This window comes from Rhamphochromis sp. 'chilingali' (genome assembly GCF_963969265.1).
Source record: "Rhamphochromis sp. 'chilingali' genome assembly, chromosome: 19".
Taxonomy (NCBI): domain Eukaryota; kingdom Metazoa; phylum Chordata; class Actinopteri; order Cichliformes; family Cichlidae; genus Rhamphochromis; species Rhamphochromis sp. 'chilingali'.
The window spans coordinates 27,874,132-27,894,946 of record NC_137946.1 but is presented as its reverse complement, the minus strand read 5'-3'; the positions used below and the strand labels follow the sequence as shown (position 1 = coordinate 27,894,946).

Here is a 20,815-nt window from a genome sequence, read left to right as displayed (position 1 = left end):
CTGTCAGACATCCATCTTCGCAGCCACTCGCAGCGGTTCTGGAAGTTTTGGTGTTAAAGGAGCTGCGGGGACTTTCTCCGCCGCTCGGTTCTGCTGAGCGGGCTGACTGACTGACTGACTGACTGACGCCCCTCCTGCCTGTCTGCCCGGGTCGGCTAAAAAGGCGCATGTGTGTTCTTGCTGTGATGTGAGTTGAGCCGCATCCAGACGCACTGACCGCCGCTGGCTGATGCCCACCCCCCTCAACAACACCACCACCACCTCCACCCCTCGTCCTCCCTCCCTCCTCTTCTTGGTGGTGTGCGCAAAATCTCCAGCGCCGGACGGACGGACGCAGTTTGACGGCACAAACCAGCGGCACTGCGGGGGGAATATCCAAGAAAAAAAAGCCACCCAAAGCAGACATGGATATTTAACCGGCATTTGATTTCATCTCCCTTTTTTAATCTCTTTGTTTTTTGTTTTTTGTTTTCCCTTGTGATGTTGGCTTTGCACCGGGGGTGTTAATTAAACCTGCTCGATGTCTTTAATCAGTTTATAACCTGAACAAAATGAGGATTTCTTCTCGCGATTTGATTCTGTTGATGTTCTCGGGTTTTTGGGGACTGGCAATGGGTGCTTTCCCGAGCAGCGTTCAGATCGGTAAGTGTGAGCGTTTTATGGTAGATCCAAGCACAAAATAAAACCAGTCAATGAATCTGTGGACGTCCTACCTGCTGCCTCTGACCTGCCGTTTAGCACCCCGGCACTGGTCAAAGTGGGGATTGCGGATTTCCCCCCCATAGCCTTATTTTTATTCTTTTAATTGTCTTTAAAACATGACCATAAAGACTGGGTCCTGTGCTCTGTCGATGCTGTGCATGCTTCACACACACAAACGCACACACACACACAGAGACTCACACACCTAATGCGCTTTGCATGTGTGTGTATCCCGGTGCACTCCGCCACTGCAGCAGATCAGAGCAGCAAAGTCTGTGTGTATTCCCCATGCGGGCTGCCTGTGCATTGACTGCTGTTAACACTCTCGCAGATCCCGCTCCTATAACAAACCGCTGCCACGGGTCCCAAATGCCTTGCAGCTGCACCGTTCCCCCCAAATCTTTTTCCATCAGTTTCACTCTCTCTTTTTCAGCGTCTCTGTGTTTTAAATTTACGTTTCTCACTGACGGATTCACGGTTTTCATTACACTCGCTGGCAGATTTACTGGTTAGATTTAAAAGCAGGGTGCTAGGGGGGGGGGGGGGGGGGAGAAAAAGGAGCCCAACTGTGACCTCCATTTGTTAATCATTGGTTAATCATCACATCCTCAACAAACAGTCATCAGAGAATCAAAAAATCTGGTATCCAGGTTTATATTCCAACTGTTTCAAGCTTCATTCTGAAATCTAATATTTGCTTACACTGACTTTCTTTCTTTTTTGCTGGGTTTTACCCTCAGCTGCACCCCAGCTTGTAGATGGAGTTGAGGCACATCAGATACAAGTCAGGCTGATGAAAAATGACAAGCTGTTCAAATGATTCTCCTTGTCCTTTTATATCAATGTGATACTCCAATCCCCGGGCCACCCAGAGAGGGCAGAGGTCAGGGTCAGTTACAGAGCAGGCTCCCCTGGAACTGAGGGCTCTCGAGCTGCGTTGTTTGGGGTTTAAACCTGCGTCTGTGGAACTGCTGTGCCGTCGTGTGAAACATTTAATTTGTTGCTGACGTAAGCGAAACTGGCGCGTGTGGGGGGGTTATTTTACTCATAATTTCCCAGCTATGATAATCGGGCTCTTGGTATTTCTTTAAATTAACTTATTCTCATTATCGCTTGACAAACATCATTGCTGCCAGTTATTTAAAAAACTGTTGATGTAATCCCTGTGTCATCATATTTCTCAGTTTCAGGCCTAGTTGTCCTCTGGGAGTGTAAAAATCCACACCCGCCAGACTACATTTAGCAATTTCTGAATCGCATCAGCCTTCAGAGAGGGCAAACATCTCCCCCGATCAACACTTGTCAGTTTCAAATAATCGTCACCGACGAATCAACACTTATTAGCAGCAGGAAATTTGCTTTGTACACACGCAAGCGACACTGAAACAAGTGGACAAATAGAGTCACGGCCAACATGCTCCACAGTTGCCAACAGATGCAGAGATGTCCTCAGAATTATAAATCCCATTCATCCTTCATTTTCTGACCTGTATTAGTTTTTCGAGGTCTGTCAGCATCCTGTCTTATCATACACTGCATGGCAGCGGAGCATCTTTGATAGGAAGAAATCTGAACCTTATAGATCTTACTCCAAACTAATCTTTATGATGATTAAGCTTCTGGGTTTGAACCTGGCTGGTGTCCTTCTGTGTAAACTTTGCGTTTTCTCCATGTTCCCGCTTGTGCTCCGGTTTCCTCCCACAGTCCGAAGACATGTGTGTTAGGTTAACTGGTGATTCTAAATTGACTGTAGGTGTGAATGCTTGTCTGTCTCTCTGCATTAGTCCTGCGATAGACTGCAGTCCTTTCCAAAGTGTTCCCAGCCTGTTGCCCTGTGGCAGCTGGGATAGATGGTTAATAAAGTGGATGAATGGATGACAAAATTTAGATTCTGTGCATTCGAAGCATGCAAATTTAAATCCGCTACAAAAGCGAGCCATGATTTTGAGAAATAATTCTCCATGCAATAATAGAAGTTACTATCTCACATTAAGGCTCCAGCTGCACCTGCTACTGGAACATTTCATGTGTATCTGGATGTCTTTTGGGTAAGGAGTAGCACACATTAATGCCGGTGTGAATGCACACAGAACGTGCTGTAACCAGGTCAGCCAAACCACAACACTTTAAAAGCCTAACCAGGGATATGGACTGCACACTAGCTGTGGCTAAAAGTCAAGTATGTATTGCACTCATGGTGTTTTACTTGAATGGAGCAGTGTTAACATGAATCACCCCTGTAAACTGAACTATACAGGAACATATATATATATCAGGATCTGCTCCCTGACAGGTCTACGCCAAGTATGAATGCAAACTGTAAAGGTTGAATAATCTTTTCAGATTAAAGCCCACTTAAAGCTTAAAGCTGATCAGTGGGGTTGCCAAGCTATTACTCCTGTTATTGATTATTCACAATAAGGAATGTAAGCCTAATTAGCAAGACTATAGGAAGAGGAGATGACACCAGCTGTTTCCTTTTTGATACTATTCTACATAGAAATTTAGAAAAAGATAACATGGAATACTTACACGAGCACACTACGTAGCTTGGATTAAATTCAAAGACGTGATCAGAAGTCATCCAGGTGGTAATGGGGTCACAAACAAACAGGCACGTTGCAGCCATTTGGGTCTTGTTTTCAGCGAACCATATGTCAGGAAACTTCAAAGTCTGAGGCCCCCGAAGTGTTTGGATCTCATTTTGTGTTGAATCCAGATGAAGGGAATGTCAGAAGTCTAAATAAGCTGGATTTAGGTCAGTGCTTAATTTTATTCTTTTCGATTCAGCAACGGCTGGAAAAGGGATAAATTTCAAGTTAGGAATAAACATAAAACCCATCACAATGGAAATCAGATTAAAATCAAAAGGGGGCTTAGATGACTGGTCTCCACAGAGTGGTAAAATATTCTAAAGTTTACCTTTTAAAGAGGCCAGCCATAAAAAGAACACACTGGCATTTTGCTCTAAATGACATTTACACTGTCTCATCCTAAGAAATATAGCCTTGAGTCAGATTTTGAAATGTGAAACAAACTGCTTCTAACCTAAAAACACTACTGACATTTGCACAGCCGCGAACGGCTTAGTGGAGATCTTTGTATATGAATGAGGCTGTAATACAAGAGGACACGAAACAAAAATCTTATCTCTGATGCCAAACTGATTTATGACACTGGCGCCACTCTTGCATAGAAAACTGAATGAAAATCTGAGTTGATACAAAAGGATATTTTGTGAATATTATCACCTTCTCTGCTTGCATTAATACGAGACAAAGACGACCTTGCATGTTAAACACACTGAATCCTTGCCACAAAGCCTAGTGGTACCTCAGAGGATCTAAATTTTTTTAGCCTTTGCAGGAAGTTGAAGACATTATTTACCAGAGCGATACTGCCCTTTTATTACATTTTACACATTGTGGAGTCAGTTGTGGGAACCTCTTTTATGATAGAGATTTCTCTTTGAAACAAACATCTGTGAAGAGCTAATAAAATTTGCCTTAAATCTTTTGAACCTTTGATGTGAGGTTGTTATCACGAGAAAAAACGTTATTATCTGTTTGTTCTGGTGCGTTATATCACCTGTTTTAAACCCTAAACAAGCTAGTATAGGTCTAATTGTAAAGCTGGTCAGCTACTTATGTGTAGACTGGAAAGACCTCAGGATTAGTTTTGAAAGCTCAGCACCTACGTGACAGGCTGGCACAGTCATGGGTATACATTTGTGGTTTGCAGAGGATAAATCCGTCTTTCTAGACCAGGGGTGGGGAACTCAGGACACAAGGGCCAGTGTCCTGCAGGTTTTAGATATACATCTGGGTCAACACACCTGAATCACATGATTAGTTCATTGCCAGTCCCCTGGAGAACTTTAAGACATGTTGAGGAAGTAATTTAGCCATTTCAATCAGCTGTGTTGGATCAAGGACACATGTAAAACCTGCAGGACACCGGTCCTTGAGGCCTGGAGTTCCCCCACCCCTGTTCTAGAGATTTCCTTTACCTCCAATCAAGGTTTGGCTCAAGGTCTCTTGGACTTGTGGATGTTTCAATGTGATGTGTGCATGCTTGCTTAAAAAATTACAAACTAGTTACTTTTTATAATATTCTCATCTGCAAATATTCAGCATATCAAATAAATCACTGATCAACACGTTCAGCTGCCTCGGCAGTGAGTTTCTCTTCCTGCAGGCAGACTCCGGCACAGACTTGTGCTTCATTTGGCAGCGATAGTTCTTGCGGTGCTCTCCGTCATTGGTGAGCTTGGCGTAGCAGCACATGGAGAAGTTCTCCACCTGCTGCATATCAATATACCTGCAGATGGACCTTGTGTCCAAACATAGCTGTCCTGAGCATGCTAGTATGCAGACTCTTTATCTCTGTATCTCAGAGCCTTTTTCAGTATCATCATCCTGTTGAGTGTCAGAAACGGTAACCACTGTATGGGTTGTTTCCAAAAGGCCCTGAGCCCATGAGAATCTTGCAGGTAGCCCTCAGCTCAGCAGGAGAGGTTTTATTAAACTGTGATCTAAAGATTGAAAACTCTCCCAACAGTTTTGTGGTTTCTTTGAAATCTTATTAACTACAGTGGAGATGGGGCTGAGATAGCAACAAGTTGTACCCCATATGGGCAATATGCCTGGGTACTGACTTGGATTAAATATATTGTCTTTGGTGTTTCTGTGCTGCAGTCAGCAATAACTAATCTGTCTAGAATAGGTTTAAACCTGACGGCGAGATACAGTGGACACGCTCTTCATCGAGCCCTGATGTCTCCTCCCTCTCTTCAGGCGGTCTGTTCATCAGAAACACTGATCAGGAGTACACCGCCTTTCGTTTGGCAATCTTCCTGCACAACACCAGCCCGAACGCCTCGGAAGCCCCGTTCAACCTGGTGCCTCACGTGGACAACATCGAGACGGCCAACAGCTTCGCCGTCACCAACGCCTGTAAGTTTGTCACATGGCTCCAGATTTTGCATTTTTGGGGGGGTTTCTCTGGAAAATGGCAACAAGTGAACAACAGAATGGTATTAGGTATATTGTAAATAGTGTTTAATGATGTTTTATTTCAACTGGAGTTTTAAGTTCCCAGTGATCCTGGAACTGTACTCACCAAGTTAAAGCAGTAGGTTCACAGCATTTTTAGAAGTGTCATTGCCGTGACCTGTTTATGTGGGTAGAAATGCATGTTTTACGTTAATAACAAGGGTAATTAAATGCTCAGAAAACAAAGTGAATGGTGAAATAAATAAAAACAGTTTTCAGACCAGCTTCGGAGTTCAAATTTAAGTATAGCACAGTTGGGTACACACAGATTTCATCTGAAGTAAGAGGGTATTTATTTATATTTTAGCTGGACTTAGCTTTTGTTTTACATGGCGAGTACTGTGCTATCTTTATGGATAGAGATATAGTGCAATATAGTGAAATTATCCTTTTAAAGATGGGTATTTACTTGATAAACCCTCTGTGTTTGCTTGTGCTGGTAGAGGTTCTATAAATAGTAATGAGGTTAAATTATAGTAATATAAAGAGTGTCATCCCCAAAATGACACATTTTTGGGTTGCGTGTGTCTCTCCAAACAGCTCAGTGCGTGCGTGTGAGGATGTGGCGGCACAGCTGTCTGTGAGTGTCTGCTGGTTCACATCTGATCTAAGCAAAGCCACACATGCCAAAGGGGACAGAAGCTTTACACACAAACAACAATCACTCACACACTCCCATGGTTAGATCTCCTAACAGTAGTAGGCAGTGATTTTTAGTGATGATCCCTGGGGAAGCATCTTCTTTTTTCCCTTTTTCTCACTCTCTCCTCAGCCCGAGTGTGTGTGTGTGTGTGTGTGTGTGTGTGTGTGTGTGTGTGTGTGTGTGTGTGTGTGTGTGTGTGTGTGTGTGTGTGTGTGTGTGTGTGTGTGTGTGTGTGTGTGTGTGTGTATGTCTGCAGGGATGGTGGGGGTTCCCGCAAAGACCATAAAACACTTCAGCCTGACGTCTCCTACTATCCATGGTGTGATCTGGTGTTAAAAAAAATCAATGACTAAATTAAGCAGACAATGAAGTGCTTTTATGTTTGTTTTGGTAATGGAGGGGGTGAATCGTACACGTCTGTGTGTGAGTGTGATGACCAGAGAAGGCTCAGAAATTCTGTGATCAGATAAAGAGAGTTAAATGTTTTGAAACACCCTGAGGTATTTTGTCTTACATTTTAATTTTGCATGATAATTTCAAGCTCCCGTTTCCTCTAAGCTTCTAAATTCCACGGATTTTAATTTTCACATTTGGGTGAACTGGCCCCTGAAAATGACTCCAAATCAGTTAAAAGTGGTCTCTGTTTTCGATATACGCACTGATACATAGTCTGTTCTCACTAAATATCATTTACAAAACCGTCAGAGGCACAGGTTTCTGAGACAATTATGGATGTTTTTGTTTTTTTGCAATGGGATTAGATAACATTATGACAAAATAGCAGTAATACAATGTACTTTTAGAAGTGGGGATGGACAGATTGACAGATGAGGTCAGGCAGGAGTGTCTGCACTATGATGTTCACAGATGACATCTGCAGTGAGAGTAGGGAGCAGTCTGGAGCATGCTCTGGAATAAAAAGGAATGAAAGTCAGTAGAAGTGAGACAGAATACATGTGTGTGAATGAGAGGGAGACCTGTGTGAAGATGCATGCATAATGATGGTGTATTAGTTAAAAATCCGGTGTCAACAATCCAAAGCAATGGACAGTGATCCATTGCTTCTTCACATCAGAGGTGAAGAAGAGAGTGCAGGCAGTGTGGAGCGGGTGGAGACAAGTATCTGGGGTCATTTGTGACAGAAGGATAGCAGCAGGAGTGAAAGTGAAGGTTTACAAGATGGTAGTGAGAGCTGCTGTGATGTGTGGTTTGGAGATGGTGACGTTGACAAAAAGGCAGGAGGCTGTGCTAAAGATGTCCAGATTTTCACTGGGACGAGATTAGAAATGAGTACACCAGAGGGACAGCTCAGGTTGAATGGTCTGGAGACAAAGTAAAGAGGTGGGATTGAAGGTATGTTGGGGGAAAAGAGGAAGACCACAAAGAAGATTCGTGGATGTAGTGAAGGAGGACATGCAGAGGGTTGGTGCAACAGAAGAGGATGCTAAGGATGAGTGAGATGGAGTTGGATAATCTCCTGCTGTGAAAGAAGAAACAGTAGAAGTAGAATTGGACTGTACTAAAGCAAAAAAAAGTGTAGACATTTTGCTACATGGTATTATTTTAGCTCACTGGGTTGCGGCGGTAACCATAAGCCACAGGGCTAAGTGCTCAGGTTTGAGTCGGACCAGATGTTCTTTGCTGTGCATCTTCCTCCACAATCAATCCCCCTCTTCTCTGTGTGGCATCTAATTAAAGTGGAAACCCCCTAATAATAACAACAACAATAGTAATGTATTAAAAAGGAATCTTGACAGACTCGTATTAGTGCTAAACATTAAGCCACTCTTAATTTTATGCCTGAGAAAAGACAATATTTACCCAGAGTGACATTTCGAGTTTTTATGTATTATATAATTTGCCAGTAGAGGGACTGAGAGAGGACGCACATTAACTGTAAAATGCAAACTTTATACAAGACAACTGTTAACTGTTTTCAACAGCACAGACATCAATAAACCAAATAAAGATAAACTACTTGTAACACTCTTAATTGCACGTCTATAAAATAACACTCCTGAACAGCATCCTGGGTGGTGCAAGAAATAATTTTAATAATATTGCTGTGTTATACTGTAAAAGTGCCAGAATCTTAAATAGAATTCCAGCCTGACCCCATGAAAGCTGGTCTTTAACCTGCTGGTTCCCTTGTACAAAGTACAAAGCGCTTCCAACAGTTAGAAGACAAACAAGGTGAGTTACCTGCACCTGCTGTGCGTGACATGTGCAAAGGTGATCTTCATACAATGTCCTGAGAACCTGAAAACATCTGTAGGTTTATCTGTTCTGTACTTCACTCGTCCTGCTCCACAAATAAACGAGAAGCTCTGCTTTCCTTCTGTAACAGTATATTTTTCAGCTCTCTGTGGAGGATCACTGAAGCCATGCTGACAGAAGCATTAAGCTCAAATACGTTTAAAACTAAAACCAATGCATCCACAAGATTTTGCCTATTAATGAGCTGAAATTACAGAAGATGAAGCTGTATTGATCTCTGTGGGGAAACGAGCTATGCGAGCAGCAGACAGAATACTGCAAGTGAAAATGAAGAGAAGTAGGCACAAGAACTGAATAAGCAAAATAAGCGAATGGAGGTTTGCAGCAGACAATACTGTAATATTTTAAAGCAGTTTGTAGGGATACATAAATACTTTAATAATGTTGTGGGTTTGGTTTAAAAATACTTTAAAAATACTTAAATATATACACTGTTTAAGTTCAGGATCTAAAGTGAGTAATTTTATGAAATAATACATTCAATAAGTGAAGGAACCTTGTGGATGTGTGAAAAATGTCAGTATTTGGACAAAAGAAGCTGCTCTGAGATAAAAGAGACCAATATTTGTAGAATGTGACATCTTCATTTTAGAAATTCATCCACAGTTTCTTGTATTATTTTACACCATCTTTTGTATCCACTCAGTCAATGACTGCAGTGTGAAGAGAAGCATCTCTTTGAATGAGAATGCAGAAAGAGAAGATTCTTGGACGTATAAAAAAAGGCACGGACGGGAGTAAAGTGTATGAAACTATGGGATTTTCACCTTCACTTTAATGGCTGCACAGTCACAGGAAGTCGGTCTGCAGTCCATTGATTGGCCAAGCCGAATCAGAGCAGAATTACATGAACCAATCAATGGCTCTGATAGCTCAGGGGCAGCGGGGAATCTGAGATCGAACCACATTGCCAGTTTTCACCTCCCGTTTTACATTTCTCAGTGTCTTTATTCCGTTTTTCTTCTCGGCCCCCTTTTTTTTCTCCATTACCAAAGGCCCCGAGATAATGGTTATGAATAGGCAGTGTGACCATGTGGCGTTCAAGGGCATAGCGTACGTTTGGGAAGAGGAGATGAGAGACTGAGCTAATTTGTGAAGAGAGATTAGTCCATTCAGTGGCTCGCTGTGCTGCTGTCAGGAAGGCTGATGGGGATAATTGGTGGGAAGCCGAGGACAAATATTGTTGTATGTTCCCATTGTCATTGATGATCATTCGGTAGACCCAGACGCTCTGATAAATTCTCCTGCATTTGTTTGATTTACAGTTTAACCTCCTTATTATTCACAGTGGGGTTACTAGTGTTAGTGACAGCCACTAAAAAATATATCTTTTAATCATTTATACAGCAAAAAAACCGGTAATGTATCAATATCAAGTTAATTGCATCACTGCCGTATAATTATCTTTAGCAAATGAAACAAATGGTCAAGACATTTGTTAGACTCTGTGTTGTGGCAGTGGTATCCACAGTCTCCAGCAGCATGAGGATTTATTTGCAGAGCTCAACTCTGTGGAGGAAAGCTGGACCTCTGCCAGCAAATGAGCCTTTGTAGATTACTTGTCAAATACATTCCAGGAAATTTACTAATACGTTTCTTCATGAAACAATAACTAGCTCCTTACACATACACTCACTGGCCACATTGCTCAGATGTTTAGGTCCATATTGACTTTCTAGCTTCACACAGTTGCTTCAGATTTGTCAGCTGCACATCCATAATGCAACTCATCCCAAAGGTGCTCTGTTAGACTGAGATCTGATGACTTTGGAATCCATTTGAGTTCATTGTAATGTTCAAGAATTGGGTTGGTTTTAGATTTGTGACATAGCTGCTTCCGGCAGGATACACTATCAGATGATGTCATGAAGGGATGGGCGTGGTCAACAACAATGTTCTGTAGTAGGCTGTGGTGTTTAAACGATGCTCAACTGACACCAAGGTGCCCAACGTGTTCCAAGACAATATCCTCCACCACAACGACCAACCTAAAACACTGCTTTCATGTTGTTTCCACAAAAATTCTGATCCTACTATCTGAGTGTTGCAACAGAAACCAAGACTCATCACACTCAGTGTTGGTCAAGTTGCTTGAAAACTGCAAAAGTTACTAATAGTTACTAATTACTGATTACTTCTCAGTAATCCTGTTACTTTACTGATTACTTTCCAAAGTAATTAGTTACTTTATTACTTTTTAAAAACACGATACACAACCTGAATAATAAAGCAATAGACCTTTCAGCCCAATTCTATTTTTTCTGCATAATCAATCATATAAAATGTAATCAAATGAAAAAAGTCTCTTTTTAAAACTTGTTTTAAACGTTTAACTTTATGGACATTGCATTAAGCGAAAATTTAATTATATCCAACAGTCTTTGACTTGAATAAGTGTGTTTAACATTTAAACCTATTTTCTGTATATTCCAGTATATAGAATAAAATAATTTTTGGTGTTTACACTTACTCTTTCAAATAGATGCAAGTAAAACACAGCAAAAAATAAATAAAATCAAAGATTCAGCGGCACTAAGTCCTGTCGCTCTTTAATCTATTTTTACCTGTTTAGCAGGAGTGGAGCAGGTGGAGGTTTGCCCGATGCTGCAGCGGCCATGTCAGTGGGAGGATCCGGGGGTTTCTCTGTGAATTTTACATTTCCCGTGGCAGCGTGCTGGGCGCTTGCTCAGATTTTAAGTTTAAGTTTTCGCTTTAGAAAGACGTTTTCTTCCCACGGAGAGTGTACAGAAGACGCTAATGTTTTTGTCACTTTTTACAGAATCAAACTCAAAGTGATGTCAGTGGTTCCACGCTTTAAACGCTGCACGGTCGTATTCTCTTCCACACTCCATATTATCCATTGTTGATCTGCACACATCTGTTGCTGCCACAGATGTTGCACACTCGTACGTCATTGTCATGAGACACTCTCACAAGCAAAATCACGGTTTAATAACGCAGTAACGCAGTGTACCTACAGGAGAGTAACAGTAATATATTTTTTTGCAACAGAAATCCCTTACTTTAATTGTTACTTGAAAAAGTAATCAGATTACAGTAATACGTTACTTGTAACACTTTACTGCCCATCTCTGATCAGACCATTCTCTTATTGTCCAGTTTTGAGCCCGTATGAATTATAGCCTCAGTTTCTTGTTCTTAGCTGAAAAGACTGGAAGCCATTGTGGTCTTCTGCTGCTGTAACCCATCTGCTTCAAGGTTTGCCACTTTTCTATGAAGGGCATCTTTTCTATGGTAATCTGTACAAACACTGAAAAAATATCTCTGTCTATCTATCTATAAAAAAAAACTATAGCGACCTTTCTGGATGGGCCTGAGCCTCAATGAGCTGCCTATAACCTGGTGTGTTTTTGGTAAACCACCTTTAAGCGTGAAAAATCCTGTTGTTAAATGTGTGGGAAGGGTGGAAGTACAATGCCAAAGCAACAGACTGCCTGATTTATTATAAAGCACTGAGCCAGCATGATCATTTCATGGCTCCCTGCCTTGCTGTCACAGTGCCACCCCTGGTCATGTGTTAAAGTTCAGGACAGTCAGTTGCTCCGTTAGTGTCCCGAGTCCTTGAACCTGAATGGCGTCTAAGCCATTTGTCCCTCTCACACTGAAAGTCAGTAAGAACGTCCAGGTGTTTCTGACAGCAGTCTCTGCACATCATTACTGAGAATAGGTAGAAAACAAAGGCAATGTGACAAATGCAGTTCTTAAGAGGTCGGGATAGTCCATCTGCTTCCAGCACAACAGAGTAGGTTAGAGAAATACGTCACCGAGGAGATTTAGCATCAGAAGTGCTTTGCGGGATTATTTATTAAGCACAGATTTTCCAAAAGGAAGGGGGAATGAAATGAGGAACTTGAAAGCAAAAGTCTTTTTTGTTGCTGACAAGCTGAGACTGCACTGGAAGAACACCCGGGATTTTATGTAAGGTGACAGTTCAGGTTTGGAATCTTTTATGATTTATTAATATCACAAATTCACTAAAAGCATCCAGTAAGGAATCTCACAGTTTAAGCTGAGCCAATTATTTATGTTACACAGACTGTACACAAAGATGAACATATTGTGTCAGCCCCAAATCTGCATTCTTTCTTATGGTCAGCAGGGGGCTCTGTGTTTCAAAAATACGCCTATAAAGAAGTTGCGAGGAAATTACCCCTCAGCTAGCTCTCTCTGTGACCTCAGTAAAGACATTGCTGATGGGTTGATGAACTGATAGACAATCCCCTGGCAACCAAAGCAGTTTCGCAAAAAAACCCCACTAACAGCTGGCCGCAGAATATACATTTTTGCCTAACGAGGACAGTTTATCAGAGCCTTGATACAGTAACTGTGGCAATGTTTACAATAGCTTGAAAGAAAGCGGTTTGTGTCCTGCTGGGTGCTTTGTGTTTTGCATTTAGTTTCATTATATTTCCATTAACTGTTTAGTTTTGGTCACACTGCCTTTTCAACTGTTAATACACCTCTTCACAATACAGAAGTCAATGTAATGCCAAGGAGTCCTGACTGAGTATTTGGAGTGAGACGGGAGATATTAGGAATTTCTGTGCTTTGTCAGATTGGATCTACAGTACTTTGAGTAGTTTATAGATTTTAAAATATTTAAATTTGTGAGTATAATATTATTAGAAAAAGATTTAAATGCTCGGGCCCTGTTGGAAGTTGCTTCATTGAATTAGCAAAATATTGCATAAGTGGCTGTGTGTCTTACTTTAGTGTGTTTTAGTTTAAAACATGAACCTACCAACACTCATATGTATTCCTTTAATAACTTCACGTGCAGATTGTTGGATAGAAGAGTTGGGTGAACTGAGGGGAAAAGGTGAGATTTTTTTTATGTAGTAGACAGCAGAGTGATTGGGTTTGGATGGAAAAAGGATATTGAATAAATTAACCCCCCAGCAGTGGAGGGCACTATGTAATTGAGGTGCCCAGTTAGCGTGAAAGTGAGTATTAGATCCCTACGTGTGCATTATCAGCTTCAAATTAAATCTAGATTTGGACAGACTCTCACAAGTTCATGTAGAAAATAAAATGAATCAATATGCCTCTGAGCAGCTGCGGAGTCTTCAGCGGTGTGTGCTACCTTTTCATCTGCACTTCATTCGTGCGGCCGATCTTTGTTATGCGTTCCGTGGTAACCTCTTAACCATCAAGCAAGACAAAGGCTTTCAAAGGCGTGTGTGTGGGCGGAAGGGGTTAATATGACCTCCTACATGCTGCCCCTGCCTTTGCCTTCATTGAAACAGTGACATCCTAATCTGCATCGAGTCATTTGTATTCAGCATGGTGCTCTGAGTCACTCCAGATCCAGATAGCAAGCAGCCTCTTCCTCTTATATGCGCTCAAGCTGCGCAGTAGAACCTACATTTTCTCTGCTGCTAACACCTGAACACTTGCTTTCCTTGGCTGTCTTTAAGCATGAAAAAGCTGTCCCATTTGTGTTTTAGGCATGCCTGTACACAATCTGAGTGTGCAGCATGTTAGTCCTATTTAAGTCCGTTATCTCTCCGTCCATGGGCTCTGTTCAGAGGGGCTCTTCTGCACTGTGGTGCTGCCCTTTAAATGGCTGCCTGTGCCCCTCATTTGTCTGAGGATACTTCTGCATGGGTGAAAATATACAGACCTTTCAGCGGTGAACGCTTGTGTGTATGTGTGTGTATTATGGCTGGTGGAGAAAGAAAGGATGTAGAGGAAAAGGGGGGAGGGAGGCTGCTAATGAGAGATTAATGTGGTGAAGTAGGGAGGAAGATGGAGGTTGAAGAGATGAGATGTAGGGGGGTTAAGAAAAGGAGGAGGTGATAGTGAGGAGGGATTTTCACAAGAACTCTGCTTCTGTAGATCAGAAAGTGAGCAATTTTCATGTCTTTATAAAGTAAAATGACTTCATTGAGCTGTGTTAACATTTAATGTTAGCCTTGTGTTGCTAAATTTAGCCGATGGGCATTATGATGAAAAGTTCCCCCCCTGCACTCTCCGTTCTTGTTGGTGGCAATTTGCAAGGACAACCGATGGAAGAGTTGAGTGAAGGACTTGTTAAATAAACAAATAGGTTGGGATATTATGTGCTTATAAATTATCAGCGTGAAACAATAGCTTAGACCTAGAGCTTGAATTATGCTTCGGGGGAAACTTACACCACAACCTATGATTTTAACCCTCTTAACCTCTTAACCCTACGATGCCACCTTCCTTTCAACCTGACCTGTACCTCCTGAAAATGTAACTACACATTGGGTCGATACACCCTGCAAAGACTCTGGCATGGAGGGTTACGGCGTGGGGTTAAGACAGGTTTCTGGCTATGTCGTAAGTTACAACATAGATTTCCTACGGAAGCATAATTCAGGCATTAGTCACAGAGACCAGTCCCCGCTGCCAACCTGTGGCCACCAGGGAAAAATATATATTGCCTGTTGCAAAGAGGATTCTTTGGTTGCTCTCATGTTGCTTCAGTCCTCTGTAGTTTGCGTTGAAGACACTGATTTGTCTGCAAACACTTGTAAACTACTTGTTGAATACACATTTTTCCTAGAGACCAGTGGTTACTTAGGAGTCGCTGACTGGTCTGAGCTTCAAGAGCTACTCCTCATAGGCTTTCAAGGGGTAAAGAGTTAGTATTTGAATTCAGGTGCTTTCAGTCCCATTGTCACACTACTACCCTTGCAAACATTTGTGAACGAATGGGTCTTTCTAAAGCACCAAGTGTATTCAAGTGCTGTAATCCCATAGTTGTAACACGCCAGTTCATGAAAGTTTTGCCATCCTTGATATTTCACGATCAACTTTAAGTGATGTTATTGCAGGCTGGCAGTGATTATAGTTATAGAGCAGGGTCACCAAGTGCTGGCATTAACATCAGCACATCATCTGTGCACCGGGAGCTTCATGAGGTGTAATGTGTAGGTTGGCCTGCACAGTAATCCAGTAATTTGTTGGGAAACGTTTTTGATTGACGAAGTGTGTTTATGTGGCTGCACATTCAATGTGTGTGTTCTTTCTTTAATACAAGTCACTCCTGATTGGGTTACACTTCTGACATGCCTACCAAACAGGAACTGATACACCTTAAAGCCCAGAAACCACAGCATAGCACTGCACAGTTTTCAATGGAACTACATTTGCTAGTCGGTGGGAATCTCGATAAATGTCTGTAGAGGACTCTTCTTAATTTCATTGTACATGTACAATGACAATACAGGGCTATTCTATTCTATTCTATTCTATTCTATTCTATTCTACTGTAGCAAAACAATACAAAAAGGAAGAATTAAAGTTAATTATTTACCTAGTTGGATTCTCAAAGAGACATATCATTAAATAAGTTAATTAAAATCAAAAATGTTAACACAGCCGGTGATATTCATCCAGGTACCCAACCCAAGATTGCAACTGGAGAAACTGCACAACCTGTGTAACCCCATCAACCCGTCAACATACTGCAATTTACATTTTGCAAAAGCTTTTTTAAGACACAACAACTTTGTGTAATGCTATGGGCGCATGTGAATGAATTTCATACAACAGCTGATTTAATCACGTGAAATTGTTAATCTCTCTAGATGAACACACGAATGCAGACAAACACAATCAACATTCTTGCTTACCTAGTTAAGATAATGCAGTGATTACATCAAAACCCTGGTGTCTTTAAATGAAACCAGCTTAAAGTGCCAACTTTTATTCACACAGTTTAAAATGTAATTTCTCTGCAGGTTTCTCCTCATTCAGTTTTGTTCTGCCCCCATCTTATTTACTCCACCTCCCCGCACCCTCCCTCCAAATCTGTGTGCTAGTTATATAAGCGCCCCCCTGAGGTGTGTTTTTGAGTCTGTGCGCTCGTTTGTTAGCCGAGGTCGCACAGGTTGAGTTAGAACTCTGAGGAGACAACGTGCACTGAACAACAGTTAACGGTTAATGTGATCCTTCAGATGCTGTTTGATTCATGAAATCGATAGTTGGCCTGAAGTGTTTTAAACATTGAGGAAAGAAACCGCAGAGCGAGCATAAACGGGCCAACTGGGGAAAAGGAAGGAACTGTTTTTAGGGTTTCCACAAAACAAAAAGATTTCACAAATGTGTCTTTACAGGCAAATTAGCATTAGTACAAAGGTCTAAAATGAGTTTTCAGACACTTAAAATGTTGAAGCTTGTAACAGCTCATATTTCATGCATTCAACAACCTGAGTTGAGTCATGGGGTGTGTGTGTGATTATGCAGGACAAGCAGAATTTTATAAAACTTGGAGGAGCAAAGGAAACAAAATCCATGAAATTGTACTGCTGATCTGAACTGAATTCCTTTCTTTCAAAGTGCAAGGGCATTAGCCTTTACTACACTATTATCCTTCTAGCTTTTAAAATTTAATCATCTGAGTGCAAAAAGAAATGTGTTTCTTATTTTTCTTCATAAAGTTGGTCTGTAGACAGCTAAAGAAATCTTTATCAACTCTTCGAAATTGACCTATTACGCTTTCCCTTTATTTCTGCCATTTTATATTAGACTGATGTTAAATCACATCCAAAAATCTCTCGCCTCACCTCGTCCACTCCCTGAGCACACTTCTTAAGCACAAGCGCTCCCTCCTCCTCCCTCTCGTTCTCTGTTTTCATGCCTATTATCTTTCAGTCCCATCAGTCGCACAAACAGACATCACAGTCTATCTGAACCATCAAACAAGCACGCCCATCGTCAGGGTTTACTGCATTTAGTGTGTAGACACATTGCACAGATATACTAGAGCAGACACATGAGACATTTCAGAAATGAAGAATGTAAACGCTAGCATCCCGGAAGGAGCTTCAGCTTGACACTGTACTTTTTGTGGCATTAGTTAGCAAATGAACGAATCCGGCATGATGTTGAACATTATCAGCCTTGGGAAGACCAAAAAGCATCCTTTTATTCTTGTTTTCTAGAAGATGTATGCTTTTACAGTGATGGACACTAATGTTAAACAAGGCCAAAGTTTCAAATAATGAGCTGCACAACAGTGTGCAAGTTATTCATGCAGACTGCTCTGAACATTTCCTCTATTTCTTATCCTTAAATATATCCTTAAATATGCTCATCTCAGGCACACCAAGCCCTGCCTCATGTGCTGTTCAAACTTTCAGCTTGAGAGGGGCAACCAATCAGAAGAATGTTAGCATAAAGGGGGAGGAGCATATGTGCAAGTAATCAGGTGTTACAGTTTCTACAATATTATATCCTCTCATATCCTAGGGATAAAAAAATTGTTATCAGACAGTGGCTGTGAGGCTCTGAGCAGACATTCAATTTTTTATGACAACTTCATATTATCATGCATCAACAACATATTCACCCTTCAGGCAGTTTTCAAAGAATTATAAAAGGTATGACTAGTTGTCTGTGGTGCCTTCAACTCTCTCTCTATTATCATAACTTAGGCCCAGTTAACTGTGAATCAAGCAAAGCTGCTCAAATACAATCCAATAATAAAAATATAAAGATGAAAATGAGCACAATAGGTCATCTTAAAAGCACCAAAAACATCTCGAAATGAAAATGAGGACGGCACTCCTCATTGTGGCTATATCTCATATTAGGTCATGTACTGACTAGGTCACACTGATGTTTGCTGCACACTGTGAAACTCTGTCTGTGCTGCTGTGTTTAAAACGTAAATGAAGGATCCACATTTTACAATTTGTGGCTTCTTTCCAGCAACATCGAAATCTGAAACAGCTTTGTGTTAAATTAAAATCAGCTTTATTGAGTAAACACATTCGCTCTTAATAGCTTTTAAGAAATTCGTTAAAGACTCCAGTCTAAAGAGGTTGGATGCGAGTTGTTGGTGAACGCATGCAAGCGAGAGCCAGTGATTCTGTTGCAAATGCAGAGATGAGAAAATGCTAAAGTTTGCTGCTTTTGAAGGTAATGACAACCTGTTTTATGATTTCGGAAAAAGCTGCTGATGCTGTGCCTTTTTTCTCAAGAGAACACCCCTAAGGTGAGCTCACATCAACTAATATAAGCAACAGTACTGATCATATCAGAACAAATACAGCTGTAGCCGCAAAAACCCCAGAGGGCAGAGAATTGAACAAAGGTGTATCTTACTGCTTATGATCTGAAGTTTTATTTTGATAGAGAAACATTTTATTATTCCCTCTTTAAAGGATTACTTCGTGTCACTTTAATGTTCACTTAGTTGTTATTTAGCTGTTATCGGAGGATAATGTCTATGAAAGAGGCTGAAGATAATAATTTGTGTCAGGCCCTCTGTGTTTGAAATGTGTCAGATGAATTGCTCTGCTATTTGCTCAGTGAAAAACAACTAAAGTGTGTCATCGGTTCACACCGGACAGTGAAAACGTAGCTAATGCAATGCAGAGAGCTACCTGAGTTTAATTAGTTATGATGGCCTATATCATCTGATGGGCATTATTGAACATTTAGAAGCCATCGGGGGTTGTGAAGCAGCCTCATCACCTTCGTTCTCAATTAGAAAGCTATTTTGGGATGTGAGGATGCTCTGATGGATTTTCTCCAAATTAGGACAGGAAGTCATGCCAGTTGCTTTGTGTTAATCATTTCAAGATTTCGGCTCAAATCTTTTGCATCTTTGAGATCTCATTTGATTTTTAATGCATTGCAACAAGGAGAAGCAATGCCACAGTAAACACAAGTTGGTAAACTTTATCACACAAGTAACAAAAAGAGAAATGCACTGGGTTTACAAAGTCAACAAGCTTCTGTTTGTTCACCTTGGGAGGATAAAGTTTCTTTCATGGGTTAGCACTTAGGCTTCATATGCATTACATGTGCGTGTAGAAAAAAAAGAAGTATCAGGAACAAAACACCAGCACAAACAAACAATTTCTGTAGAGCTAGTAAAAATAATCCATTCTGTTATTTCTCTAACAGTTTAGTACAAAGCAATAGATGAACCGACCCACTAACGATGCTATCTTAGAAGCAGAACTAAAATATTACAAAAACTTTTCTACTTAATGAGCTACAGCTTTTTGTGAGCAGCCCATGTGAAAGCAGATAATCTGATTAGATTTAGAGCATTTGATACGTACGGTTACATATTAATAATGGAACAGTGATTACTGTAATACAACAAATTAACACCAGATTTTATGAAGCAAAGCATAAAAAAACGTGTTAATTGATGCAATGGAAAATGGATTTAATTAGTAACAGAGTAACTCAACAATTCATAGCAGAGAGCTCAATAGGTTCCTCACATAGCACAGATGACCCGGTTGGATATACTGCGTATATTTAAATTTGTTGATAATACCCTTGTAATATTCCACAATGACTTTCTTTTAACAATAAGTGTGGCTTTTTAAAAAAATGAAATATTGATATTGTGTGGGGTATGGCATGGTGGTGCAGGGGTTAGCCAGGTTTATGAAACAGGTTTAATAATGGAAAATATCTGGCTCTTCATGTTAAAATTCCAGTCACTGCTAACCAGTTATCCTGGCCCTCCCTGACCAGTCGCTGTTTTTTGCTCTGCAGTCAGTCTCTCAGCCCATCATTAGACAGACCGCAGCATCTTGGACTCCAGCTGGCAATGGTAGACGTTTTCTGTTGTGGAGATCCACAATGCTGCACCGAGCCACTGAGGCTGCAGAGCCAAACAAGGACCATTATACTGTCTATCAGTACATATCTAACTGCTCTCCAAAGTGTTGGAGTTTGAGTCTGACTTCACGGAGGATGCTGATTGGTGCTCGGTCGTTAGCATTACAAAGCAGGACTACTTATATATGCAGAAGAGTGTTTTTTATATGGAGCAATTTATTAATGCTTTTAAGAACATGTCCATGTAACTCCTTTTTTTTCCCACCTCCATGCATGCACATGCCTACACGTGTGTCGTAATCAATGCATCTGTCCACTTAAGAAAACAAACAAATAAAATTATTACAGAAAAAAATGTCAGAGCATAACCCCCTTTTAGTCTGCATACATTTAGCTCACGTAGGAAATCTTGTAATAAGTGCTTAAGATTATCGACTAATTAATGTCCTGTCTGTCCTGTTTCCCTCCCCGCACAACCAGTTGTAGTACATGGCTGCCCTTCCTTGAGTCTGGTTCTGCTAGAGGTTTCTTCCTGTTTAAAGGGTGTTTCTCCTTC

At 41.0% G+C, this 20,815-nt stretch overlaps 1 protein-coding gene across 5 annotated transcripts in view; it reads left to right on the top strand.

Moving 5' to 3' along the window:
• The first annotated feature begins 320 nt into the window (after positions 1 to 320).
• gria4b (glutamate receptor, ionotropic, AMPA 4b) overlaps positions 321 to 20,815 on the top strand; it is a 171,349-nt gene continuing 150,854 nt past the window's right edge. For 2 of the 5 annotated variants that reach the window (XR_013969934.1, XR_013969935.1), the window contains exons 1-2: positions 323 to 642; positions 5,499 to 5,657. Coding sequence is in view for 3 of the 5 variants with exons in the window: in XM_080867376.1 (XP_080723502.1) it covers positions 552 to 642; positions 5,499 to 5,657 (250 nt within the window). In the remaining 2 variants the exon portion in view is untranslated. Of the gene's footprint in view, positions 643 to 5,498; positions 5,658 to 20,815 lie in introns of all 5 variants that reach the window. The other 3 variants (XM_080867376.1, XM_080867374.1, XM_080867373.1) reach the window with 3 other exon arrangements.